This window comes from Nomascus leucogenys, chromosome 6 (assembly GCF_006542625.1).
Source record: "Nomascus leucogenys isolate Asia chromosome 6, Asia_NLE_v1, whole genome shotgun sequence".
Lineage (NCBI taxonomy): Eukaryota > Metazoa > Chordata > Mammalia > Primates > Hylobatidae > Nomascus > Nomascus leucogenys.
Genome location: NC_044386.1, coordinates 99,921,751 through 99,949,673, shown reverse-complemented (window position 1 = coordinate 99,949,673; position 27,923 = coordinate 99,921,751). Strand labels below are relative to the sequence as shown.

Here is a 27,923-nt window from a genome sequence, read left to right as displayed (position 1 = left end):
AGAAATATCTACCATGCATGGAAAATCCAGTCATTCAGTGACATTACTGGGCAAGTCTCCTCTTCCAGTCTTGCAATGCCTAGGTAGGCTTCCGTTTTAGATCCCTTCCCTAAGAAGTTGTTGCCATGAACAAAGCATGAGAGGTCTGCATACCTAGAAGACAAGGTCCAGAAGAGGAAGGAGACTGGTGAGGGGCGGGTGTCCTGGTCTGGTTTCAGGGTCCAATTATAAAGGAAGCCTCTGGAAATGTAGACACAATGGTCAAGTACCAGCCATCTAAGTCCAGCATCTGGAAACTGAGCCTGTACCTTGCAGGCTGTCAGCGCCAGGCCTGAGCGGGCCAGGTGCCAGTCACAGACTATGTCCTCAGCTGGGGGCCAAACTTCTCAACTCCTGGATGTGCATGGCTTGTTCCCCACTCGGACATTCTGGCCCATCTCCCTGCACCCTCTCCCACATCAGTTCCTGGCCTTGACCCCTCCATGCGCCCCATCTGAACCCACCCTCAGCGTGGCGACCTGCCACTGCTCTCAGCAAAAAACAGCCATGACCTCGGCTCTGGATTGTGCCCAGCTCTGCTGCTGTGTGCGTGGACAGCATGAAGGGGAAGGTCTGACCCAAGGCACGGGGAGGTGGGCAGGACTCAGGCATGAGAGGATGAATCAGGTCAGGACAAAGGCAGGCGAAGAGAGATGGAAGCCCAGGCTCAGGGCTGGGTGGGATGAGAAGCAGGGAGAAGTACAGCGAACGGCAGCCCGGAGGAATTCAACTGCCTGCCTGGGTCTGCATGGTGACTGAATTCCAAGCCCTGCCATATCAGGGAGGTGTGGAGAGGAAGGGGAGGAAGTGCTGCTCTGTCCCACCTAGGGTGGCTTCAGCCTACTCCAGATGGATGAGTGGTGAGCATCAGCAGCCCCATCTTGAAGGAAATGAAGAGGAACAGAGCAGGAAAGTGAAGCAGAGGAATCGATACAGCAAGGCTCAACCTGTATCGACATTTACATTTGAATGGGCTCCATGCCTACATGGTGGGGCAAATCAAATCCCACACCATGCATAGCCTGGAAGACCATTCCTAGGCTGTACCTCTGCTGACTCACTGCGTAGGTGATTAGCGATTATAAAAAATTAACACCAGTGAGTATTCCTATATCCCAGCAGGGCACAATGAGCACATTCTGCATTGCACCCAAGTTGACCTACAAAAATAGGCTGGTGGGTCCAAAGGGATCCATCAGTGCACGCATAAGCATCAAAGGAAGCAGTGGATTTTGTGGCTTGACTCAACACAACAAGTCAGGGATACTGAGGAGGTGCCTCCTGTCCTCCCCACGGTTAAACTCACTTCTAGTAGAAGAGATCTGACAATGAGAACAAGGGGCACCAACAAGGCCACCAAAGACCCTAGATATCAGCTTTTTTAAAACACTATTTGGGTAAAGGACTAGAGTGAGTGGATCAACTCCCCTTGTTGGTTTCACTGCCTACATATCTCGTGAATTTAACCACTTCCCTCCATCTCCACTGTTACAATCTCTGCTGGGTTTTACAGTGTCTCCCACCACCCCCTGCCCAAAATTTATGTCCACTCAGAACCTGCATATGTGACCTTATTTGGAAAGAAGGTCTTTGTAGATAGAATCAAGTTAAAATGAGGTCATACTAGATTAAGGTGGGCCCTAATCCAAAAGACTGGTGTTCTTAGAAGAAGAGGGAAACTTGGACCCAGAGATACAAAGGGAAAATGCCACCTTATGATGGAGACAGAGATTGGATCCATGTGTCTAGAAGGAATAGCAAGGACTGTCAGCTACCACCAGAGCTAGGAGAGAGCCATGGAACAGGTTCTTCCTCAGAGCCTCCAGAAAGAACTGACCTGGCTGCTGACACCTTGATTTTGGACTTCTGACCTCCAGAACGGCAAGATAACACATTCCCATTGTTTTAAGCTGCCCAGTTTATAGTAATGTACTATGGCAGCCAGAGGAAACTATACTGCTCCCCAACCCAAGCCTGCATCAGCCCTCACGTAGATAACTCTAGCATCCTCCTAACCTTGAATACCCCAAACCTGTCTGGTCGTCCTATGACACGTTCTCCACTCTGTCGCCAGAGGGAGCATCTCACATCTAACATGGTTCATGGGCCTCCACTGGTTAAAATCCTCAGTAGCCTGCAATTGGTCTTGGAGTCAGCATCCACTCTCCCCACACTTCACCATCTCCTCACCTGGCTGCCTTCTGCTTCCTTATTAGATCTCACCAGGCATCAGTCACTCACAGGGGCATTCTCCAACCTGCCCAGACATGTCCCATTCCGTGTTGTTTGTTCTTGTTGCCCTCCTGGCCTTTTCCTCCACAACACCTATCACAGTGTGTTAGATGTGATTATCTCTTTGGTGTCTCTTTTCCCCACTAAACTGTAAACTCCACGAGAGCCAGGCCACATGGGTTTTATTCATCACTAGATCCCCAGCACTTAGTACAGTGTCTTGCACCAAGTTAGTTAGTACTCACTAAATATGTGCTGGAAGAATGGATGAATAAATAGAACAAAGAGAAAGAAAAAAGTAAGTGCCTCTTTTCTTCCCTCTCCTCTACCTGAGCCTGCAATGGGAATTCTCAAGCACATGTCACACTTTTGTAAAGGGGCAAAACTAACAAAGATCAGGGCCTACCCATCTTCCCTTGGCAACAGTACCAAAATCCTAAGACACATTTTAGAGAGCTAAGAAGACAAATAAAGCAGGGCAAGATGGAAAGTTTGGGAAACCACTGATCTATAGTAGTGTTTAAATGGAATTTGCAGTTATTAAAAAAAATGAATGAACTCTCTACAATTCCCAAACACTATCATTAATACTAAACCATATGTCATTGAATGCCTGCTTCAAAGCAGTTTCGTAGGAGATGCATTATTGTTTGCATTTACAAGCGAGAAAACTGAGGCTTAGGGAGGTTAAGTCATTCACCCAAGGTAAAGGCCATGGACTGTAACTGTCACCAGGTTCATCTGACTCCAAGTACAGGGATTCTTCCACTCCCCTGCTGCCTCCCTACACCCCTATGCACCGCCCCCCATCCCCACCACCACTCCTTAGCACACACGGCTGGCGGAGCTCACTATGTGCAGGGAGGCCAGCCTTCCAGCCAGAGTCAGCAACGTGTGCAAAAGCACCACTCTGACTCCTTTATCTGCTGTGACACAAGAGTGATAATGAACCCAACAGCCTGGGCTGGAAATCTGTCCAGATTCATGGAATATCTTTCAACATAAAATATGAGAAAAAAACACAAACAGTTCAGCAGCATCAGCCATGCTATGCATGTAGCGAAGCAAAACAGGCAGGTTGTATAAATATTTAACAACGAGAAAGAACTGAACTGGCTCCAAAGAAACATCTGGGATAACAGATCTAAGGAGGCTGAGGTTTCTAGTGGGAAAGTCACTGTGAAGATACAAAAAACAACCAGCCAGCAATTCTCAGATTTCATTCTCACGTGCATTTATCAAGCACCTCTGGCAACTTACCCCTAAATGCTTTCTTTTTAAGTGTTTACTTATACAACTGAGCAATTTCCAAGGGGCCTAAGTCAAATAAACATGCTTTCCTTGCCATAAAAATGCTTTATTTCTATTTCGAACAACAGAAACTCAATAACAGTGTTAATAGTTGAGTCAAGATCAAATCAAGTTTTTTGTTGTTTTTTTTTTTGCCACATTTATATATGTTACCTAATATAGCAAGAAACGGACTGCTGAATGTGTTCAGGATTCAGATTCTGGCATTAGTCCAAAGACTAAGTTTGGGCATTCCAAAGAAAATAAGCTATATATTTGAAAGTACAGTTTTTATGAAGTTACCTTCATGACTGACACTTGGAAATGGACGATCTTTTTCCAGAACTGATACCCCAGGGGTGGACTGCATAATTCACAGGACCCCTGTGGGATCAATTATCTGCCTGACATTCTTCCACTGAAGGACTCAACCACATGGCTGAGCTCAACAGTCTGTCCTTGCCCTCTTTTGCAAAGTGTCAGGAAGAAGACCCAGCTGCCTTGGGTAGGCTGAGGCTGCATGTTGACAACTGGCAGCTATTTTCCCAGGCACACACGTTCCAGAAGGTGCATGCTGTCCCTTGCGGCATCATGTATAACTGGCTTTCTTCCTGCTCTAGTCTGGGTCCTCCCAGGGTGACAGGATGAGCACGCTACCAGCTCCTCGCTCTCCTGTTCCACAGTGGAGGATGCCGCCTGCTGAACCTGCAAACTTCGTGCGGACCCTGGTGGAGAGCAGGGGATTTATGGGCTTGTGCAGCGAGGTTCCCAAGGCTGCTACATAGGCTGCTCTGCTGCCATACACATTTCCTGTGCCTAGTCAGCCTCTGCCCTAGATAGCAAGCATAGAGGGGACAGCAAACCCCCAGAGCTACACTTCTAGCTGCTCCCACGAAGGCCTGGTCGCCTGAGAGCTGTGCAAACACAAGTTGGGCAGTTGAGTCACTGGGGCAGATCCCAGCACTTCATGCCAGTCCCAGCTGCCAAAGGATGCCCTCGACCCAGGCTGCTGCAAGCAGCCCCCAGCACAATCACTATTTGCTAAATTCTTTAGTTCAGCAGTTCTCAAACTAAAATGTGCATCCAAGTATATAAGTTCATGGGGAATCCTATTAAAATGTACATCCTGATTCAGTAGGCCTGGGATGGGACCTACAATTCTGCATCTCTAAGAAGCTCCCAGCACTTCATGGATGCAAGTGCAGTGTACCCATGAAACACACTTAACAGATTTTACCAGGGTTTACCTCCCAAGTAAACTCAAATAAACATGTGCATGGAGTTCTATAATAAGACATTTCACAAAGTCATCGATCCCCCATCTTTCTGAGGAAGAAAGCTAAACTCAGAGATCAAAGAGCTTGGCAAAGCCAAAAATAACAGTGGATTCAATCCAGATGACTTGATATGAAGCCCCAGGATGGTTTCACCAGGTCAGTTGTTCTCAAACTTCAACATGCATCACGATGACTTGAAAGGTAGGTAAAAATACAGATCTCTGGCCCTCCAGAGCTTCTGATTCAGTAGGGAAGAATCTACATTTCTAACAAGTTCACAAGTGACGCTCATGCATCTGGCCTAAGGACCACACTTTAAGCAGTGCTCCACTAGACTACACAGGATCCTAGAGACCCTGAGCATCTGAGCCTCAGTCTCGGAGTTTTGATGCCATTCACCACTCATACGCCCAAACCCCAGTAAACACTGTTCTGGCTCCTGGTGCCCCAGGGATATTGGGTCACACCAAGGCTTTTTTGTCTCTAGATGCCCCAAAGGCAATAAGCTTCTTCAGCATTGACTACGAGCTCTACTTTGTAGCAGCTGTTTGGCCTCAGGTGTGTGACCCTGAGAACTTCTCGGTAACTTCAAGCCTCATGCTCCTGACCTGCGAAATGGGGCCAATAATCCCCATGCATAGGACCTTGATAAGCCCCAGAGAGCAAATGGTTCTCAACCCTTCCTGTGCATCAAAATCACCTGGGAAGGTTTAACAAAACACCAGTGCCCAGCTCCCTTCCCAAATCCTGGGCAAGTGTATTTATCAAATCTCCCCAGGTGATTGATGCTAATGTGCAACTAGGGTTGATATCCACTGATATAGGGAAATGTCCTAGAAAAATGCAAGATGGCCAGCTGCAGTGGCTCATGCCTATAATCCTGGCACTTCGGGAGGCTGAGATGGGAGGATTGTTTAAGGCCAGGAGTTCGAGACCAGTCTGGGCAAGATGGCAAGACCTCATCTCTACAAAAAATTAAAAAATTAGCCGAGTGCAGTGACACCCACCTGTAGTTTCACCTATTTGGGAAGCCGAGGTGGGAGAAATGCTTGGGCCCCTCCTAGGCTCAAGAGAGGCTGCAGCAAGCTATGATTGTGCTACTGCACTTGAGCCTGGGTGACAGAGCAAGACCTTGTCTCTATAAAAAAAAATTAAAAATTAGCCAGGCATGATGGTACACACCTGTAGTCCCAGCTACGTGGAAGGATGAGGCTGAAGGATTGCTTGAGGCCAGAAGTTTGAGATCAACCTAGGCAATGTAGTGAGACCCTATATCTAAAAAAGTAAAAGAATTCATTATAGCTATTAATATTTCACTGTTATGGTATTTATTTATTTGTTTATTTGAGACAGGGTCTCGCTCTGTCACCCCGGCTGGAGTGTAGAGGCACAATCATGGCTCACTGCAACCTGGACCTCTTGGGCTCAAGCGATCCTCCCACTTCAGCCTCCTGAGTAGCTGTGGCTACAGGTGCATGACTCCACACCCGGCTAATTTTTTAAAATTTTTTTGTAGAGGTTAGGTCTTGCTATATTACTCAGACTGGTCTCAAAATCCTGGACACAAGCAATCCTCCTGCCTTAGCCTCCCAAAGTGCTGGGAGTACAGGTGTGAGCCACCCACCCAGCTATGATGGTTTAATGAGAAGAATAAATGCAACATGCACCGAGTGTCCCACAGATGTCCTCTCTCCCAGGCGGGGAGACTCTTCAGTGAATGCGCCATCTTTAAACCCTAATAGAAAAGCAGCCTGATGAAAGGTATATGAGCAGAGCTGCAGAGCTGGCTGAAAATGGCTCCCTGGTGAGCTGTTCTCGTGAGCTGCTATCTGTGCCCAGACCACAGCCTAGCCAAATCCTGTGATCCAAGGCTCAAAATATCTCTGGATTTCCATGAAGCTCTCAGGGAGATAGGAAAGCTTAATCACAGCTGATTGGGAATGTGAATCATGCACAGGAACTTTCCAGCCAGATCCCTTGGGGACCAACCTGGCTCAGGCTCTCTACAAATTATCACAAAGAATCCGGGCTGGAATGGTTGGCAAATGGGGGTTCATTCATTCAACAACAGCTGGGGACCCCTACATATAGGAGATAGGGGAAGGAGAGGCTGATCACGAGGTAAGCTGCATGCCACATAACCTTTCTACAGCTATGCAAGGCAGGTATTTGTTGAATGGATGAATAAATGAATAAACTAAGCAGTGATCGGAGAAAGAAAGAAAGGGGGAAGGAGGAAGGAGGGGAGAGAGAGAGAAGAAAGGAAGCAAAGAAGGAAGGCAGGCAGGCAGGCAGGCAGGAAGGATGGAGAGAGGAAGGGAGGGAGGGAGGAATTTGGCCTTTGCTTGCACCCTCTTCTGCTGTTGGACAGCTCTATTTTGAAGTTATTTTCTACACTGAACCAAAATGCTGACCCAATTCTCTGAATGCAGGAAGAGTCCAGCAGAAACAGAGCCACAGAAGTGTGATGCGGGGGTAACAGGCCAAATCAACCTTGTCTTGAAGAGTTCATGGGTTATGCTTGTGCACATCCGCTTTCCAGCCAGGACAGCCAGGAGGTCCCCACCCAGGGCAGTGCTTGAGGTCACCCACAAGGCGCCTCCAGTTCTGCTCACCAGGATCAAGGTCCTCCAGAGTTCAACAGCCACAGGAGGGAACCTGGGAAAGGCCACTGGAAGGCACAAAGAATCTGCTCACTCCATGCTCCCTTGGGCGGCCCCTGCCTGAGCTGCTTCTGCTCCTCCCTGCTTGCTCTCTGAACCCCACCTCTTGGACAAATCCAGTTACAGTCACAGGCTCTGCTATCACCTGGAATGCCCTGGGCCTCTCCTCAGCTCCTCTCCTTCCCTGCAGAGAGCTGGGGCTAAGGCCACTCAGATATCCAGGATCATTAATTCTGTGGCCCCTCCCTGACACCACTTCCATCTGATCCCAGTACCTCCATGCTCCATCTTCTGCTCAGAGTCCTGTAACCCAAACATCCCAGCATTCCTGGTGAGAGGAAAAGGCACTTTTCATTCTGTGGAACACTCGTCCTTGCCCATAAGGAGCTCCTCCAATACCACTGAGACCAGCTCTCCTGAGCCAGCCAGTGCCTGCCTGCTGCCTGCCTGCCCACTGTCTCTTCTTTTTTTTAGTGACAGACAGCACCTGATTTCCTGCAAGAGGGAATCTTCTCTTTCTGAATCCAAGTGCCTTGGGCGGTGAGGTAGGTGGACCTCACAACTTAGCTCAGAGTCTCCCTGGCCACCAGGATCAGCCAAGAGCGGGGCAGGTGGACCAAAATGAGCCAAGAGAGCTGGGCCCAGGATGTTTGCTACAACCACTGGAGGAAGGCATTCTGTTTCTGCTGAGCCTTCAGAATAGGTTCTCTTGGGTTTTTCACCAGTCCCCCTTCTCCAATCTGCCTCCATTTCATACATTGGTGGATGAGGCCTTGAACAAAAGAGTAGAATCAGAGCTGGAAGGAGCCTTAGAAACTTCCTGGGTCAAGATGAGGAGAATGAGGGTTAGAGAAGAAAGGAACTTGCCAAGATCACAAAGTGAAAACCAGAACAAAAGCAGGGAGCTCCCAATTCCCCTTCCAGCACTTCTCCACTAGCAGTGTCGTTGTTGTATGGTAAGGCCTCACCCATTCTCTCTCCACGTGGATAAATTCTAGTTTTATTCACAGACAAGTCAGATCATGACACTGACCCACATCGCTCCATGATGTTTCTAAGGACACTGTATATAACCTTTCACCTACTCTTTGTCACCACCTCTCCAGCTAGGAAAAAATTTAATTCAACAAAGAGCTCCACCATCACCAACACCCCAGATGCTGCAGCTCTTTGAAAGCATATTGATTTTCTGGAGTCCCTGAGCCAACATGGGAGTCTGCAGGCCCCAGTGAAGTCAGGTTTCTTGTCCCCTCCCCTGTGCACATACAAACCTCCACACATTCAGTACAGGTGACCCTGCAGGTCCAACGAATGAGACATTGAATTACCACTGAGAGAGGCTCAGAGGAGGGAAACTCCACTGGGAAAGGAGGTCAGGCTGCCCTAGTTAAGCCACCCCCACTCCAGCAGGCCTTGCCTGGCTCCCTGCCTCGCCTCAACACCCTTCCACCCTGACTCTCCCAAAGTGGACCATGTCACCTCTTTCCAGGTCTAAAACCACACGAGTCCAGGGACAGGAGGGTTTGAGAGACTCTAGTCCAATAATTGAAGGCATTAAGCCACCCCTGAGGCCTTTTAATACAATTTAAAAATTATACTTATGCTTGGGCTGGTTACATATGGAATCCACTCCAGTCCTGTCCTGAGCACCAGGAAAACCCTAAGGCCCATCTGAGTAGCAGCCCAGTTTCAGAGAGCTCTTCCAAGCTCTCCCCCACAGAATCAACAAGGGTTTGTTGCATGTTCTAGGAAAGTCGCATCACACCCTATGACTGTGAAAGAGACCCTGTCTTCTCTTCCACCCTAAGAATAAGAACCCACTTCTCCAGCCTCATCTTGTTCCTCACAAGAGGGACTCGGCCCATAGGCGAACTCAAAGACCTGGCTCTTCACCTTTCACAGGGCCTTCTCTGGCATCCTGGAGGACATCCTCCACTGTACTAGTTCTGGTTGCCTTGGCCACAGTCCAGCATCCACTCCGAGGACATTTCTGTACAGATGTGGTTCACATCGCCTGTTTAAACTCTCCCAGACACATTCAGACTTCACATGGACAGAAATGTCCACTGAACTATGATGAACCAGCTGGCTACACCCTTGGCCAGAGCCTGACCTGCCTTGACCATCACTTCCCTGGCAGCTTCCCCAGCTGGGTCTCCTGACTGGGTTTCCAAAAGCCACATCCTGTGGTCACATGTAGAAGTCTGGGAAAGACAGCACTTTCCAGAGAAGGTGATTTCAGCTGTCGAACCAACATTTCCTGGTTGGTTGGTTTTCCCCTTTTACATCCCTCCCAAATATTTAACTTTATAAGGTGTGTTCCTTAGGATTTCTATATGGAGTTTGCTAATTCAGGCAGGAGAATGGGGTAGCAGAAAAAGTCTTTCTGAGCCTATTTCAGCATCGCTGTTTTACAAGCACATCAAAGCTTACTGCCAGGAGAAAAAGACACTGTCCTTACACCTTAATTCTCTACCCGCTTCCTCCTTTTTTACATCTTTGATCACCAGCACTGAGAAAATTACTAATATCCTTCCGAAACAGCTGTACACCTCTCACTTTTAGCAACATCTAACTCAGTCTTATCATAAGTGTTATTATAGGTGGAATTGTGTTCCCCACTAAAATTGGTATGTTAAAGTCTTAATCCCCAGTACCCCAGAATGTGACTGTATTTGGGAGACAGGACTTTTAAAGAGATCGTTAAGCTTAAATGAGATGATATGGGTGAGCCCTAATTTAGTGACTGGTGTCCTCATAAGAAGAGGGAGAGACACCAAAGATTGGTGCACACAGAGGAGAGACCTACACTTAGGCTGGTTATAATTCTTGTGAGAATTCAAGAAGGTGGCCATCTCCAAATCAAGGAGAAGGGCCTTAGGAGACAACAAACCTGATGACATACTGATCTTGAATGCAATGGACTAAATGCTTATGCTCTCCCCAGATTCATACGCTGAAATTCTAATCTCCCAGATGATGATATTAGGACACAGGGCCTTTAGGAGGTGATTAGGTACTGTTATAAAACAGATCCTAGATAGATAGCTAGTCCCTTCCACCATGTGAGGACACAGCTAGAAGGCAACATCTAGAAAGTAGGCCCTTGCCAGACATCAAGGTGCCTTGATCTTGGACTTCCCAGCCTCTAGAACTGTGACTGTATTAGTCTGTTCTCCCATTGTATAAACAAATACCTGAGACTGGGTAATTTACAAAGAAAAGAGGTTTAATTGGCTCATCATTCTGCAGGCTGTACAAAAAACATGATGCTGATATCTGCTTGGCCTCTGGGGAGGCCTCAGGAAACTTACAATCATGGCGGAAGGTGAAGGGAAGCAGGTGTCTTACATGGTAGAAGCAGGAACTCTTAAGAGAGAGAGTGGGGAGGTACTACACACAACCAGATCTTGTGAGAACTCACTTACTATCACGAGAGCAGGACCAAGAGGATGGTACTAAACCATTCAGGCGAACCCACCCCCATGATCCAATCACCTCCCATCAGGGCCTGCCCCCAACACTGGGAATTACAATTGAACATGATATTTGGGTGAGGACACAGATCTAAACCATATCAGTGAGAAATGAATTTCTGTTACATAAAAGCTATTCAGTTTATTGTATTTTGTTATAGCAGCCCAAATGGATTAGGACATTGAATGCCCAGCCTCCAGAACTATGAGAAAATACATTTCCGTTATTTAAGTAACCCATTCTGTGGTATTTTGTTATGGCATCCTAGGCTGACCACAATAAACAACACACTCACTAATTCATCAGGCTTCTGCTGAAGGCCTACTACGGGCAAAGCACTGAGTTTAGCACTGCGGGCAGACACAAAAATGGGAATACAACAGCTCACAATATGGTCAGGGAGATTGACAACACAAATATATCTGTCATAGAGCAGAATGCAAATATTTTGGTATAACGCTTCTATAACTCCTGCTTCAACAATGCAAATTTGTTCCAATGTGATTGACATATTAAGGAACAATGTGAGCATATTGTGAATTTTGTGTTTGCTTATCTGTAAGAAAAACTAGATGAACATAAAAAGGTTGTGCCTAGCTGAACCCAAGCTACATGGAAATACACAAAATTCACATACCTCAGACATCAGTCAGCTCTCTCGGTCCACAGTGTGTTATTAGCCACACTCATCCACATTTGGAGTTAAAACTCTCCGTCTGATTTCACATGACTGTCCTCCTACCATTTCACAATAACATACAAATGACCACACCTTCTGAGACCACCTCCATAAGCAAACTTTAGGTCATTTTCAACTCAACTGCCATATGTATGGTAAGATGTATACATTTCTTAACCACTTAATGTTAAAGCTGTGCTACCACTTAGGTTTTTATTTTTGCTTTTATCTGACAAATTATTGAGTGTTGTGCTTCCAAACCACTTTTTCTCTATAAGTCCTATAGTTTTTAATTGCATGATTATGTATACTGCAGTGATTTTTAGAAACATGTATGAGTACAATTGACTATATTTAAACATTTCAATAAGGAACTAGATTTCAGGTAACTAAGGCCTGGGTAATGAATGTTTATGGTCAGGATCACAGAAAATCACATGCTTACTGGACAAACTTCAAATAGGGCACATGGATCTGGCTAATATATCAATGACAACCTCTAGTGGTAATGTACACTAATTGCAGGTAAAATACAGAAAAAGGTGATGTATTAAAAATGGATTTTTAAATGTTATCGAATGAATGAAGCTATCACACAGGCCAACTCACATATATTCCCTCACCTTTAGGCAGCTTTTTACGGCCTCCAGTTTCCTGGCCTGTTTACTAAAAGAATTTCTTTTTTTTTTTTTTTTTTTTTTTGAGATGGAGTCTCACTCTGTCGCCCAGGCTGGAGTGTAGTGGCACAATCTTGGCTCACTGAAAGCTCCGCCTCCCGGGTTCATGCCATTCTCCCACCTCAGCCTCCAGGGTAGCTGGGACTACAGGCGCCCACCACCACGCCCGGCTAACTTTTTGTTTTTGTATTTTTTGTAGAGACAGGGTTTCACCGTGTTAGCCAGGATGGTCTCAATCTCCTGACCTCGTGATCCACCCGACTCGGCCTCCCAAAGTGCTGGGATTACAGGTGTGAGCCACCACGCCCGGCCAAGAATGTCTTCTAGAGTCAAACAGCCTCATAAAGGGAGCTCTACTGACCTGTCATTGAGTTTTCTGAGGTGCACAGTTGCTCTCTCAGCTTCTCCACGTCATCAGGATGCACCTGTTCATACAGTGTGCTCCCAAACCACTCTGACTGGGGCTGGTTCAGAACAGGGGTGACGGAGTCAGACACATAAATCACTCGCCCTGTCTCAGCAGCCACCACAAACAGAAATCCATCAGCTGCTTCAAGGATGAGATGCTTCAGTTCCTACAAAGAAAAGATTATGATTGGAACAATACACTGACAGACCCAGGGTGATTAAACTTTCTTATTGGGAAAGCAGCCTTCAATTTCCTTTATCTGCATATTTATTCTGGTACACAAATACTTTGGGAAATGAGTACTTTGTTTCTGGAAAATAAGCTAGAAAAATGCACAAAGCTTGCACCATCCCTAAGATACAGCTACTGTAAACACGGTTAGCCCGTCTTCATTAGTCCTTTGTTGGGGAGAGAGAAAATTTCTAGCCTAGGGGGATGGGAGAGCAATGAGTGATCACCAGAAGGTGCTGGGTTGCCAGAGGCGTGAGCAGCTTCGCCACATATTGAAACTGTAGTCATGTCATTGGAGCAGAAGGGCCCAACAGATAGTGCTTGGCACAAAAGGTGCTAGATAGAAGGAAGGGAGGGGGAAGAGGAAGGTGAGAAGGGAGAATGAAAGAGACCACGTGTCTCCCCACCTACAGCTTGCCGTACTGAAAATACCCTCTTGTTCCTTTTCTCTTCCCGTATTTTCTGAGCTGAATGCTGGCACTGGCTATAAGAGTATCCCCTTACATTTGCATTTCTGTCAGATTTCCAGAACTGACAATAATCACCATCATCTCAAAAGACTCTCAGAGTAACTCTGGGAGGCACAGGGAATACAGCATTATCCATATCACTTTACAGTGAGAAGAGGTTAGGAGCATCAACCCTGCACTCACATTGATTCACTGGGGTCATGACTGTCATTGAAGGCAGGGAGGAAACTGTTTGGGATCAAGGAAGAGGCAGTAGGAAGCCTTGATATTATCCTCAGAAGGACGTGGATGGGGCAAAATCAACTTTGTTAAAACGAGATGTCTTTTCTTTGCAGCGCCTGAAGGCAGCTCAAGTGTAGTTGCCCATACTATTCTCACATCAAGCTAAGGAGCCCTTTGCCACTGAATGAAATGGGCTTTGTGCCTGCAGGAGCCAGGCACTAAGTCTTCCCTAGACACTGTACTCCATGGCCACCCTTCCAGCCACTTCAAGTACTGTTCAGGCTCCAGCGGACAAAGTTATCCTTTTAGGTCAGCAGCTAGCAAACATTTTTTGGCTGGCAATCCTTTGTTTGAATGTAATCTTATGTGAAAACCCCACTGTAAAGCACAGGGACCGCCAGCAGAGTGGAGGCAAAAGGTGGAGAGTCTGGCGCCCCAAATCCCAGTCCCTGAGCAGGGTACAAGGACCCAGAGACTAGGGAACATTGATATGCTGATGAGCAGCACCCAGGGAGCTTTGTAAATGTGTCTAAGCCCTTGGCTGGGGAGGAATTCTAACATCCTCTGCCTGGGAAACCAGGGCAGAAGCAGTTGGTACAAGAATTTTTTAAGGATAAGTTTATTTTGCCCATTTCTCTTGCTTTGCACTTCTGCTGTTCTGCGTCACCTAGATGCTTAATTAGTTCAGGGAATTCGGTCAGCATTTTTATTTTCAGTTTTGGGATGATCTTCCCAACAGAAAGAACTGTAAGAGAATTAAAAACGGAAGAGGATGTCTGGGGAAGTACAGAATTCTTTGTCACTGGAGGAGAGGAAGTGGAGGCTGAATGACTTTACTCATGTATTCACATTTTTATCCAGTTTGCAAAGACTGTGGGGAGGTCTTACAGGATGAAGCCCCACTCGCATCACGGACTCTCTTTTTACCACCCTCCTCCCTAATGTTTACTCCCTGGGAGACCATCCATCACTACCAAGTTCCTGTGTCCTGAATCCAGAACTAGCCTCTACACTCCAAGAAAACAAACAGTCATGGTTAAGAGCATGTATTCTGGAGTAAAAGGAGACTATCATCTATGGCTCTCCCACTTAGCTGTGCAACTTTGGGCATGTTACTTCACGCCCTCAGTAATTTTTTTCAGTGAGCTCTTGCAAGGTTAAATGAGATGCTGTGTGTGAGGACTTAGTAAGGGCCTGGCACACAGTAGGTGCTCCATAAATGTAACCGTTATCATCACCATCCAAGCAGCTGAGAGAGGAACAAAGGTAGGGCTCATCTGACCTGCATAGCTGCCTTCTCTCTTCATGCCACTTTCATAATCCTCAGTCACTTAAAGATAACGAGATTCATTTCAAACATTGACCCTGTAGGTTTTTTGGTGAAGATTAAAAAAATATAGACAAAAAACTGATTCTAGCAGCTAGCAGTGCTTCATAATTTCTGTCTGTTACTTACCAGCTGTTCACCCTTCATTATACCTCAGGCCCATGTTAAACAGTCTATGCTTGTTGCCTTCCTCACCACAACCACACGAGCTGGGAGCTATCACTGCATTTATTTTTACAGAGGTGGAAATGAGGCTTGAAGTTCCTGCCCTGACCACCACAGTTTCTGTCCTCCAGGTGGCAGATATTACCACTGCTGGACCTTCCTAACATCTGCCAAGGGAGGGCTCCCATGACCCCTGGGATGATTTAAAAAGGGATCAAATAGGTGAAGTGCTTGCTAAAGTGTCTGCCACAGAACGGACAGTAATAAACGTTAGTTTCTCGTCCCTTATTCTTTTTAAACCTAACTTCCATGACATAAATCGAGTCTCAGCTCTAGCAGAATAAATCATTCTGTCTCTCAACAAAATCTTTTTCATTCCTGCCTCTGAGGTTCTGTACACACTCTTCCCTTTTTGTGAAATCCCTTCTGCTCCCCTCTTTCTAGGTATTTTTTGTAGCTCCTTTCTATGCCAATACTGTCTCTGTCCTGAGAAGTCCCTCTTGATATACCAGGACACTTCCACTCTATTTCAGCTTGGCCACACGCTGTGTCTTGTTAAATCCTCCATTACTTTTAGGACCCTATACCCTACATACTTTTGCATTTCCTAACTGCATGCCCTGACAACTGTATCATTTCACCTCCCCACCCAATCCCCCACCACCGGCTGTACACAATGAAGCGCTTTCAAATCCACCATCTCATTTATCCTGCAAAAGCTCTCAGAGACAGGAAAGCAAAAGCTTTATGTTCATTTCACAGATGAGCACACTGAAGCTTAGAGTATTTGCCAACTCGCCCTATGACCAGCACATGGAAATACAAAGAACCTGAACACAGGCCTCTGGCTCATGTAAATCTACTTATAAAATACGACCTCACTAGCTATTTTATGTGTTTCTTCTTGCCAACTAGTCAAAGACTAGTGTAGGTGTTAAAAATATGGCTTTGGGGTCCTACCAGCCTGTCTTCACTGGACCCAATCTTGGCTCCTCCACTAAGCAGCGGATTAACCCTGAGCAATCTGCTGACTCTTTCTAAGCCTCAGCTTCCTCATCAATAAAACAGAGCTAAATAACAGTGGCTTCTTCACAGGGCTAGAGTAAGTAGTAAATGAGATATTTCACAGAAAGCTATGACTCACACCAGGCACCCAGCAAATGCCGGCCGGCTAAGTGCTCTGATCGCAGCCACTATGATCACTACTGCTGCCATCACTGTCTTTTTTCTTTAACTTTTAAGTTCAGGGGTACACATGCAGGTTTGTTATATACTGCCAAGGGAGCAAACTCATGTCATGAGAATTTGTTATACAGATTATTTCATCACCCAGATCCTAAGCCCAGTACCCATTAGTTATTTTTTCTGATCCTCTCCCTCCTCCACCCTCTAGGAGGCTCCAGTGTCTGTTGTTCCCCTCTTTGTGTCCGTGTGTTCTCATCATTCAGCCCCCACTTACAAGTGGGAACACGTGGTATTTGGTTTTCTGTTCCTGCATTAGTTTGTTATGGATAGTGACCTCCAGCTCCATCCATGTTCCTGCAAAGGACATGATCTCATTCTTTTATATGGCTGTGTAGTATTCCATGGTGTATACGTACCACATTTTCTTTGTCCAATCTGTCATTGATGAACATTTATGTTGAGTCCATGTCTTTGCTATTAATAGTGCTGCAATGAACATACATATGCATATGTCTTTATGTAGAACGATTTATATTCCCTTGGGTATAAACCCAGTAATGGGGTTGCTGGGTCAAATGGAATTTCTGTTTTTAGCTCTTTGAGGAACCTCCACACTGCTTTCCACAATGGTTGAGCTAGTTTACACTCCCACCAGCAGTGTATAAGTGTTCCCTTTTCTCTGCAACCTCACTAGCATCTGTTATTTTCTGACTTTTTAGTAATAGCCATTCTGATTGGAGTGAGATGGTATCTCATAGTGGTTTTGATTTGCACTTCTCTAATGATCAGTGATGCAGAGCTTTTTTCATATACCATCACTTTCATAGGCTGATTATATCAGCACAATTCCAGCACACAGCGTCTTTACTAACTTCTTTCTGTGTCAGTGTGCTAAGCACGATGTTCAGATGCTCAATATATTTTTTTGAGTGACATCTCATTAAGGTTATGGGAAACATAAAAGCAGAAGACCCAAAGATCAGACAAACCCTCTTTTGAAGACAGCTTCTTAGAGAAAAATGGAAACAAAACATCTTGGCTTCATTCCTTCCTCAACCTTGAGCCCTGGTTCCCCATGTAGTTTATTTCATCTTGGTGACACTGGGATTCTCCCCCCTTTCCAATGGTGATGTGATGACCAGGGTACCTGCTCTGTGAGGAAGGAAGGCTTGTATGCGCCATCGGTGGACTTGTTCCCTGTACCCCTCATGGACTTCATGTGCGAGACGGCCATGCGGAGGATGGTGAGTTTGTCTGGCTTCCGAGCCAGTGCACTGCATGTGGGGACCATGTCGGAGAGCTCCGTGATGTACTGAGTCATCTTGTTCCGTCTGCGCCTTTCGATTTCACTATGATTCTCTCTTTCCAGAAAGCAGGAGATCAGGAGAGGGGAAAAAAGAGAAGTATCAGATTAGGGATTACTATCTAATGGGATAAAACCATTAACACCAAACGATCAGGAACTAAGGGCTACCACCTAACAGCTGAGTGCTTTGAATGACTATTGGGCAAAACGGCCCTTCTGATGCTTCAGCAAGCTCTTACATCTACATGTTGGAAGCATGGATGTCTATAGTCTCAATCTCTAAATACATATCAAAATCTTCTAATTACTCCCATATGCCTGAGGTATTTTTGTAAGCATAAAAAATTGAGACACGAGGGCTGGGCACAGTGGCTCACATCTGTAATCCCAGCACTTTGGGAGGCCGAGGTGTGCAGATTACTTAAAGCCAGAAGTTTGAGACCAGCCTGACCAACATGGTAAAACCCCATCTCTACTAAAAATACAAAAATTAGCTGGGCATGATAGCATATGCCTGTAATCCCAGCTACTTGGGGGGCTGAAGCACAAGAATTGCTTGAACCTGGGAGGTGGAGGTTGCAGTAAGCTGAGATCGCACCACTGCACTCCAACCTGTGCACACATGAATCTGTACATGGATATACACACGTGCACACGCACACACACAAATGTGGTTACTGTCGGCCTCAATATGTGGTTTACATGTTGTATCTTTACATATTTATTACATATAAATATGTAATATATAAATATAAGTATGTAATATATTATAAATAATATTTACATATTATATCTTGCAGTAAGAAGCACTATATAGTCTTGCCATTCTTTGTGTCGCTAAGTAAACCAATAATGCTACAAATTTACTTTAAAGTTGTGAACAAGCCTTTGTTCTATGCCCAACAGATTTTCTGCAGCATAGTAACAAAACAGGTACACCCCTAGCTTATGAAACAATAAATAGCCAATTTAAAATAAAAACGCATTGCAAAGGAATTAATGAATGCAATCTCTGTGATGTGTTATGATAAAAAACTAGCAGAAGGGATGGTAGAATGTTTCCAACCCAGGCTTTTTACCTTTAGGCTTGAAGGAATCACAGCTAACCCAGTTCAACGACTCAAAGACAAAGCTGTTACTTGGGATAAAAGAATTATCTAAAAATAAATCCCATGTCTGCTGCAGGATTTAGGGTTTCACTGGTGTTCAAAAAATGAGAGTGACACTAAAAGCAAGAAAAAAACAACTCAGGCAGGGCTGCCTCCAGACACTGCATGTATTAATTAGCTTAACAGCCCATCCTCCCAGATTGGGGAACAGACGTGCCAGTCAGCCCTGATGACACCAAGTAGCACGTGCTGAGGGCCTCTAAACACACAGACCGAGGGGAAGTGAGACTGCAGTAGAGGTCACTGCAGAGTGACCTGAGCCATCCACCATGCACCTTCTAGACCCCATGAGGGGAGGAGTGGTAGAGAAAACAAGGAATGCCCAACTCTGTCCTCAAGCAGTAGGGGGGTTAACTATGAAAATAAAACATACACCTCGCATAGTGGAAATGAAACGCAGAGTACGATTAAATGCTTCTAAAGGCAGGTGGAAAGCAAAAACCACAATCGAGAACGATAGCGAAGAGGAGGAGGTGGTCCTGGGGCTGAGGGTGCTGGTAGAGGTAGGGAGGAGGAACTGGGAGAGAGCTGGGCCTAACCTGTCAGCAAGTAGAGGAGGTCTATTTTGGGGAGGGGATCAGCAGGATCAAATAAAGGCCTGAAATTGGGAAGAAGCATTTGAGGGTGGTGAGGAGGCAGGCCTAGATGGAGGGGTAGAGATGGGCCCTGGAGGAGAGGGGCCGAGGAGCATGAGAAGCTGGGAAACCTTGCTGGACAGTAAAGGGAAAGTTGTCATGCATGGCAGGCTGATAAGACCCATGATGCTCTCTGCCTCTATGGCTGGCTTCTCGGGGGAGGTGCAAGTTGCGGGAGAGGTTCAGGGTCAAGGAGGAGGAGATGGAGGCTGCGACCAGCAGGGAGATTCCTGAGGCCTGGTGTTCTCCTCCCACCCACAAAGGATAACTCTGCAGCCAACCCACTGGAATGGTGGAAACACCAGCCCCAGCACAAATGCCCTTGGTCCACAGAGCACAGCCACTCTGGTAGGGAAGGGCATATACTCTCCAGGAGAAACAGCAGTGCTGCGTAATCAGGCAGGGCTTGTTGACTCGGGGGTAGATAGAAGTAACCAGAGAAGAATGGGTTGGGGCGGGGCAATCATAATGAAAGAAAGCGATGAAAAGGAGGGGATTTGGTTAGAGATTGTTGAGTTATTTAGTGCATTCAGGAACCCTTCCCTGGAGGAGATACAGGACTTCCTTTTCTTTCTCTCCATAAATTAGGTAAATTAGTGGTGGCAGCCCACCCTGAACTGGGTCTTCACCAACGTCTCCTGCATTTGACTCCTCAGCCAGGAGCTTGTCACGAGACAACCAAGGTGCAGCAAGAAAGGCCTGGAGGAGCTCTCAGAGGAGGGTGAGCCCCACCTTGCCAGCCTACACTTCATCAAGGCCCAGTGGGGTTGATGGAACACAGAGACAGTTGGCTGAGGCTGCTGACCTTGTAAGATGCTGGGCAGGCACCCTGGCCGCTGATGGGCGTTGTAAGATCATGGGCAGTACACGCGTGAGTTAGGTCCAGGGCTGCACGCCACCGCCCCGCACTTGCCTGCCAGACACCCTGGAGAACCGGTTTTCCTCCCACGCACTCACACTACCTAGAGTCTGCATTCCAGCTCTTCAGCCTGACTTCCGGGATCTCCCTCATTAGGCACCACTCACAGCCCCCTCCTCTACTCCAACCACGTGTCAGCTGCTCCCCACCCATCAGTATCACCAGGCAATAGCCATTCCTACTTATCTTCAATTCAGCACACGTGAAATTGCTCCCGTCCCTCAAAATTCCATCTGTGTCAAAGCTCTTGCAGCTGTTTCCTGGTTCTCTCCCACCTTCTCCAGTCCATGCTGACTGCCTGCTGTCACCACTTTTCCCCTTGTCACCAACCACCTTTTCCCAGCCTTTTTCTCCAGTCTCACCCTCCAGTTTAGACTTCATGGTGTGGCCAGACTGATGTTTCTCAAAATACAAACCAGAGCCCTCCCTTAAACCCCTTCCATTGAGCCTCCAAACCCCTCAGCTGGTCACTGTGGCCACTGCTTCAATGTAGGGCTGATGCACGCTTGCTTCTGATGCTGTTATCCAAACAGCTTTCCCATAGTGGCACAGACCATCTTGCTTTATAAATATTCTGCAGGCGAAAAATCTTCATATGATTCTTAAACAGAGATCTAAAGCAATTTCGCCACAGTGCTCTGTGAACCCAATCTGTGAGATAAGGTGTATGAAGAAGATGGCCTTAGGGCAACTGCTTAAAAACTGATTGTATTCATTGCCTAGTCCAGAAAATGCTCCAAGCACTTTATGTTTTATGAAATAATACTGAGTTACCAGCAGAATGTCAAAATGACTGACAGCTGCCAATTACTTAGCAACAAGATTTGATAAGTAAGTGACATACACATATGTATGTACAGTTTCATTTTGAAGCCTTCATCAAGGCAGGGGGGATGATGCCATCTTGTGAACACAGAAGGACACATCTCCAAGACAATGTTTGCTGGGGCAAGGCCATCTCCTCCCCAGAGTGAGGGGACAATTTGGGGTCTGCCTGGAGGAGCTGCAGGAGTGAGCCTGTGAACCTGGTGTCTGTGACTTGCATGTGCGCCACATGCTTGCTCGGGGTTGAGTAGCATCAATAAAGAAATTAACTCCTTTGTACAGGGAAGCAGGACCGGGACTCCACAGAATTGACAGTTGGGGACACAGGTGGAGCTGTCAGCTTCAAAGACACCTCCGCTGTGCTAAGAGGACCCACAGCTTGGCTCCAAGAGCACAGCTATGGAAATCAAGGCACAGAAAGAAGAGGTTCAACTAACTGCACAACTGACTTGTGTTTCTTTTCCAACTCTGCTCCTAATGGGGACCTCCTAAGTTTAATCTGAACAGTGAGGTACCCATCTTAGTTAAAGAATATGAAAGGAGAATTTTATAAGATCTCAATAAAGAGCATCCTTAAACTGTTGACAGCAGTTGAGTCTCCTGTCTGCTATGGGAAGGGAACCTTAGACCCGGAGCAAGCAGACTGAATGAGACAGCCCCATGCTGGGAACTCCCTGATCACTGCAGACATGGTATACCTGGAGCATACTTCCAGTCTGGGAGTTACCCTGCTGGGTACTGGAGACGGGTGCTGGACAGGACAGAGAGCCCACGGAAAAGGAGGGGCAACAGAGAGTGAGCAGGTGCAAACACAATCCCTGTGTGGTTTCCTTGTACACTAAAAGGTCAGAAGAGGATGCTGAGAGTGTGTGATGGGGAGAGCTCCCTGTGAAAAAGTCCCAGGAAATACCCAGGAACCCTAAGACATGGGACACTGAAAGCCCCCACGTAGGCCTGGCTGAGAGGAGCCACAACGTAAACCTAAGTGCTTCTGCAGCCTCTCTTTGCTCATGTCAGGGTGATCAGGTGTGGGCACCTCAAGGCAGCAGGTGGGCTGACACAGGATACTATGAGAGATATGACCAAGTCTAGCTCTAGCCAGGTCACCTACACTGCCATGGTCCAAATCTGAGAAGTCAGCACTTGAAATAATACGACTGGTCACTACACCTCACTGCCAGCTTCAGAGCTACATGAAGCTCTACACACGTGGAATGTCTGTAGACAGAGAGCAGCCCTGCTACAGATGGCACCAGGACCACATTTCTCCATGATGCCTCAGCTTCCATTTCTACCTCCTGAGGTCCACACCCCCCTCCAGGCCACAGCGGTGCCAACAACAGACCTGCTGAAAATAAACATAAAGCTTCTCCCCAACCTGGAGAAGCATCACCAAGCAGCTGCCACTCTCAAAGCCATTGGGCTTGGAAACAGGCCTCACTCAGGGCAGAATTTGTGCTCATTTCCCCAGATTGCACCAGAACTGGAAGACCAGACACCAGGAGTTTTTTCCTTTTCAGAATTCACCCAGCACACAGTGATAACCTCTGCTCTTGGACAATTCACCAAACTGTGCATGGCTCAAGTTACTAAACAAACAAGGCTTTCTGCCTGCAATTCCAGTAAACGGCTTCAGCACTTCTCAAGCAAAGGAAGCATCAATCCCCTTCTCCCCCTACTAGGGATTTCTCTGTGAGATCTGACCAGTCAGGGTAGAGTCAGAACTGCAGGAGGAGACCCTTTGCATAGGCTCATACTTCAGAGGTAGCCTGGGGGAGTCATCAGACCAAGAGTGGCTGCGTGGAGGTCTACACACGAGTCCTGTTCAGCTGTCAGCAGCCTCTGGTGCAGTATTAGGCACAGGCTGGCTCTGCCCCACCTCGGTGATGCTCGGGAAGGAAGACTGTACCTTTCCAGGAACATCCTTCATGGCGAGTCGCTCCCAGGCATGCTGCAGGGCATTTTAAGAGCCATGAAGGCCAGAAGAAAGCCATTTCAGGAAACCCCGTGGAGGCTGGACAGATACCTGCAGAGCGGGCCCACTGAGGCACATTCAGTAAGGCAGTTTTCCCAGCTTCTGAGGCTGCTCCAGGAAGGGCAGAGGGTTGTTCTCTCCTTGAGAAGGAGGTAGGCATCCTGCTCCCCAGAAGCCATCCAAGGCCCAGGTTTCTGCAAGGCAACTACAAGATACCTGTGTGTCCAGGCTGAATGCAAGACTCAACCAAAACACAGGGAGGAGTCTGAGAAGCCCAGATCCTCCCAAGCAGGGACCCAGGCCCGGCACCTCTGACAATCCCTGTTCCCAGTGAGACACACATCTTGCATGTTTCTATAGCAACTTACGGCTTCCCAAGCACTCTCTCAGCACTGACTGCAATCGATCCTTACAACCCCCCACCCCCACTCCCCAATCAGGAAATATCTCCTTTCCCCAGAGGAGGAAGCTGAGACTCCAGGGGTCACACTGACTTACCAGGACTGGGACCAGGCCTGCCAGTCACCTGCTGCCTCTCTCTCACCACCTCTCCCCAGCAGAGCACTAACTGGTCCTGGTTCAGAGTTAGAATGCCCGGAGAGACTGGGGAGCAAAGATATTTAAGGCTCTATTGGGGGAAGAATATGCCTAGCAGCTTCCAAAGAGACACAGCTCAGGACTACTTATGATCCCAGAACCGATTCCGTCCTCTCTCTCCAAAAATCTCTAGTGTTATCCAGGCACTATCATTTCAAATCAGGGATAATCTCTCCAGCAGAAAAACTGAACGGGGTAGCATAGCTAAACATAGTAAGAAACGCATCAAGGTGCAGGTCCATCATGTGAGAGCCAAACATACTGCATGAAGAGATCACCCTGGCTGGGCACAGTGGCTCACACCTACCATCCCAGCACTTTGGGAGGCCAAAGCAGGCGGATCACCTGAGGTTGGCCAGCTTGGCCAACACAGTGAAACCCTGTCTCTACTAAAAATACAAAAAAGTAGCCAGGCATGGCGGTGCACACCTGTAATCCCAGCTACTCGGGCGGCTGCAGCAGGAGAATCACTTGAACCCAGGAGGCAGATATTGCAGTGAACCGAGACCACGCCATTGCACTCCAGCTTGGGCAACAAGAGCAAAACTCCGTCTCAAAAAAAAAAAAAAAGGAAATCACCCATCCATATCAGCATGGTGTTAGAAAGCCACCCCCTCCTACGAAATCTTTCATTCCAGTGTGTGCTAACCCTAACCCTAACCCTAACCCACTGAAGCAACATGGACTTTAGTTGCTCATAAGCAACACTGTACCAAGTTCTACCCAGCTTATCTGCAACACTTGTCTGGTTCATACGAACTGAGACTGTAGAGGCAGGGAGGAGGCATGGGAAGTTTGGAAGGGCTCATCTTGGCTTTTGCTCTGCAACCTCTGAAAGGCTCGGCTGAATCTCTTCCTGCTTTACAAGGACCTCACGTACCCATCCAGTGTGTCCCACACACGGTAACTGATAAGATCAGGTCAGATAAAAAGGGGCACTCCTTGCTGCTGCCTGGTCATCCTCTCTGCCTTGGAAATACTTTAGGCATCTTCTCACTTGGAAACAGAGTAACCCACTCTCTAGGCTAAGATGCTCAGACTAAGAATTCTGGAAACCCACAATCTTCTTTTCTTTCTGCCGGGAAAGATCTCTGCAGGATACGCCTACCTTGCATATTTTCCTTATCAACAGAGTTTTGGTCATGATACCTACTCATAAAGCAGGAATGATTAAAACTAAAACATCACCACAACCTGTAAAGCCAGGGGGGAAAATGCCTACAAGCTTAAATACCACACAAAACCAAAAGGGAAGTACCAAAATGGGCGTGATGAGAATCAAAAGGTCAATTCCGCAGAAACTTTCCTACACGAATATCTTTACTTTTAGATAACTTTAGAGGTTCACTGGCTAACTCTACAAAATACAAGGCATAATTGTGGACTGGTGCAACTGGGTGCTACAATCTCACCAAAGAGCAGCCAATGGGGTCACTTACAGCCATTTCTAAAAAGGTTAAAGAGAGGCCAGGAAGCCCCTTGATAAGGGATTTTGAGTCCAAGCTCTTAGGAGGCTCCAAGCACTGGAGCTGAATCCACAGCAACAGATATGAGAACTCCTTGGAAGGTCTTTAGGGTCTTTTGAGAAAGGGTGTGGAATGAGTCTGAAGGGAGCAAAAATACACAGATAATACACGGTGACAAGAATTAAAGTTTGAAGAGTGCATACTTGTTTATCCCCAAGTTGTAAATGCAACAAAAAGACAGTTACATTAGGCATGTTTCCTCTGTTTTGTTTTAATGAAACATTACGCATACATTCACACACGTAAGGCACATGATGAGCACGGTGTGTAATTTTGACTCTGTTGATGACAGCTCTGGGATGTTAGTAATGCCCCTTATGAAATAATATTTAAGATGCCTCCATGTACTGGTGGCAGCTGACCCCAGCTGCAGGTAGGAGAAGGTATCCTGGGACTCCCTAGAAAATGTATCAATCTAAGGGGCCGTTGAAGTAGGAAGATGCCGCTGAACCACTCAGAGTGATGAAAAGGCTTTTGGCCTCTGCTTAAGTGTAAGGTTGCAGGACGTGCTGGGCAGGACTGGCGTCTGCCACACTAGACACACCAGGGCCATCCATGCAGGCACAGGAACCAGGGAGGGACTGGTGCCGACCTCACTACAGGAGGGTGCGGCACCACTACCAGCTGCCCGGGAGGATCATCTTTGGAGAAACACTTTCTGGAGTGTAATCAGCATTTTTCCAAAGACACAGGGTTTATCACCACCTGCTGTTAGGAGCAGTGACTTGATAACTGGAATTCCAACAGTGAGGTCAAGCCAAGCGTTCCCAGTGGAGGCTGCTTTCTTGGCTGAGCCCAGGAAGAAAGGCTGGCTCTGTGACTTCACTCCTTTTTGCCTCCTTGGCAGAAAGGCCTCCTCCTGTGAAACTGGTGCCATCCATCTCTGCCACCTTCTAGGCTCTTCATCATCATCACCACTGCCCACCCACACAGACAGCCAGCCCCTGCCCCCAGACCACCCTCAAGACAGCATCTGCAGGGGGTGATGCACACCCACCCATCTGTCTCCCCACACCTCTGCTCCCAGGACTGGCCTCCGCCTCCTCTACCAGACCTCGGCCAGCCTCTCCCATGGTGGTGGCTTCTCACTATTTGACCACAACTTCCTACTTTTCCAGCCCTCTCAAACTCCCACAAAATTAGAACTATTCTTTGACCGCATTGCTACTTCCTGTCACCGGCCTCCTCCATTCTCTTCTCACTCCTCCGGACTCCCAGCCTCCCTTCACTCCCTCTGCCGTTGGACCCACAGCTTGGCCTCTTCAACCACCCTCTCATTGAGACCTTAACCACCTCGACTCCTGTCCTTCCATGGCACCTGCCCTAATCCTCAACCCTGAGTCTGAGAAAAGCCTCCATTCCCTATATCCACCCCGCTGGGTATTGCTCGAGGTAAACTGCATTTATACACATTGATGCCACCTCACATTGGTGGTCTACAATCTCAAATGGGGTCTAAAGTTTTTATATCTCTGTCTTCGGTTAGCCTCCTTCCAGTGAATTCAACCCAGGGCCACCCTAAACTTCGCTCTCAGGCACAATAGCAAACCTCTTCCCACCTGCGGCACACAGCCCCATTTCCTACCTAATCAAGACAATGGAAGCCACGAGAATTAGCCCCTCCACTTCTGATGCACCCACAGCCTCACACTTGGCCTCACCTGCAGCTCCTTCCTTCTGCCTTGGAGCATGAATACTCCCTTCTGTGGGGTAGGGCTCTCTCCTCATCCTCTGGACCCATCTCTCCCCAGCCTCACTCCTGAGTCTTCCAAATCTCTGGCTATCCCCATTATTTCTCCTCCTCACATGGATGTACTCACAGTCTTCCCATCCTTAAAAAGTACCCCTCCTGGAGCCCCTTCCTTTTTGATCTACATCCAAACTGCTCCAAGAGTTGTTCTCACGCCTCTTCATGTCTTCATCTCCCAATCAGTCCTCAGCCCACTGCAGTCTGGCTTCTGTCCCCCAGGTCCCCGTGACTTTGTGTGGGGGGAAGGAAACTTTGAATGTAGGCAGAGCCATGTTCTGCATATCACAGCTCCCAGAACGGCATGAATCCCATGTGTGAGAAAGAGCTGAGGCCTTGGGATGTGGTGAAGCGGGCCTGAGAACATTTCTGGCACTGGCAGGCAGGATCCTGGAATGCCTATGCACATACGGGCGTGCGCATGTGTGTGCTTGTGTGTGTGCACCTGAGGTCACACAGCAGTGGCAGCTTCACATCTACTACTTTGTTGCATCTAAGGCCTGCTGTGATGGGCCTGGCTGTGCTAAAGTAGGAACCACACCAAATTCCTATAATTGAGCTGCTTTGTGACCATGACCATACTTCCCAAATCAAAAATTGAGACACGAGGTCTCATGATAGGCAGGACATTTAAACTGGGAAGCCCCCTTGCGAAAAGCTGGAAAAACTGATGGCACACACACATCAAGAGACAGAAACCATGGCACAGCACCCTGCCTAGATTCTGAGTCAGCAAACTACAGCGAGTGCTGGCTCACAAGGCAGCCTCTATCTCTTCCAGGGCCTCACATGAAGGGGCTTCTGTTGCCTGATTGTAAGAAGAGAAAAAGCCAACAGGAGAGGCACTGGGGTGTTCCATGCCAGTTGGAAGCAGATTCTCC

General features: G+C 47.3%; 1 protein-coding gene across 6 annotated transcripts in view; it reads right to left on the bottom strand.

The window, feature by feature from the left end:
- Window positions 1-27,923, bottom strand: part of ARNT2 (aryl hydrocarbon receptor nuclear translocator 2) — a 201,153-nt gene that overhangs the window by 115,895 nt on the left and 57,335 nt on the right. For all 6 annotated transcript variants that reach the window (XM_030814898.1, XM_030814894.1, XM_030814897.1 and 3 more), the window contains exons 4-5: window positions 17,491-17,704; window positions 12,696-12,909 (exon numbers count right to left, since the gene is read on the bottom strand). In XM_030814898.1, the coding sequence (XP_030670758.1) occupies window positions 12,696-12,909; window positions 17,491-17,704 (428 nt within the window). The remainder of the gene's footprint in view (window positions 1-12,695; window positions 12,910-17,490; window positions 17,705-27,923) is intronic.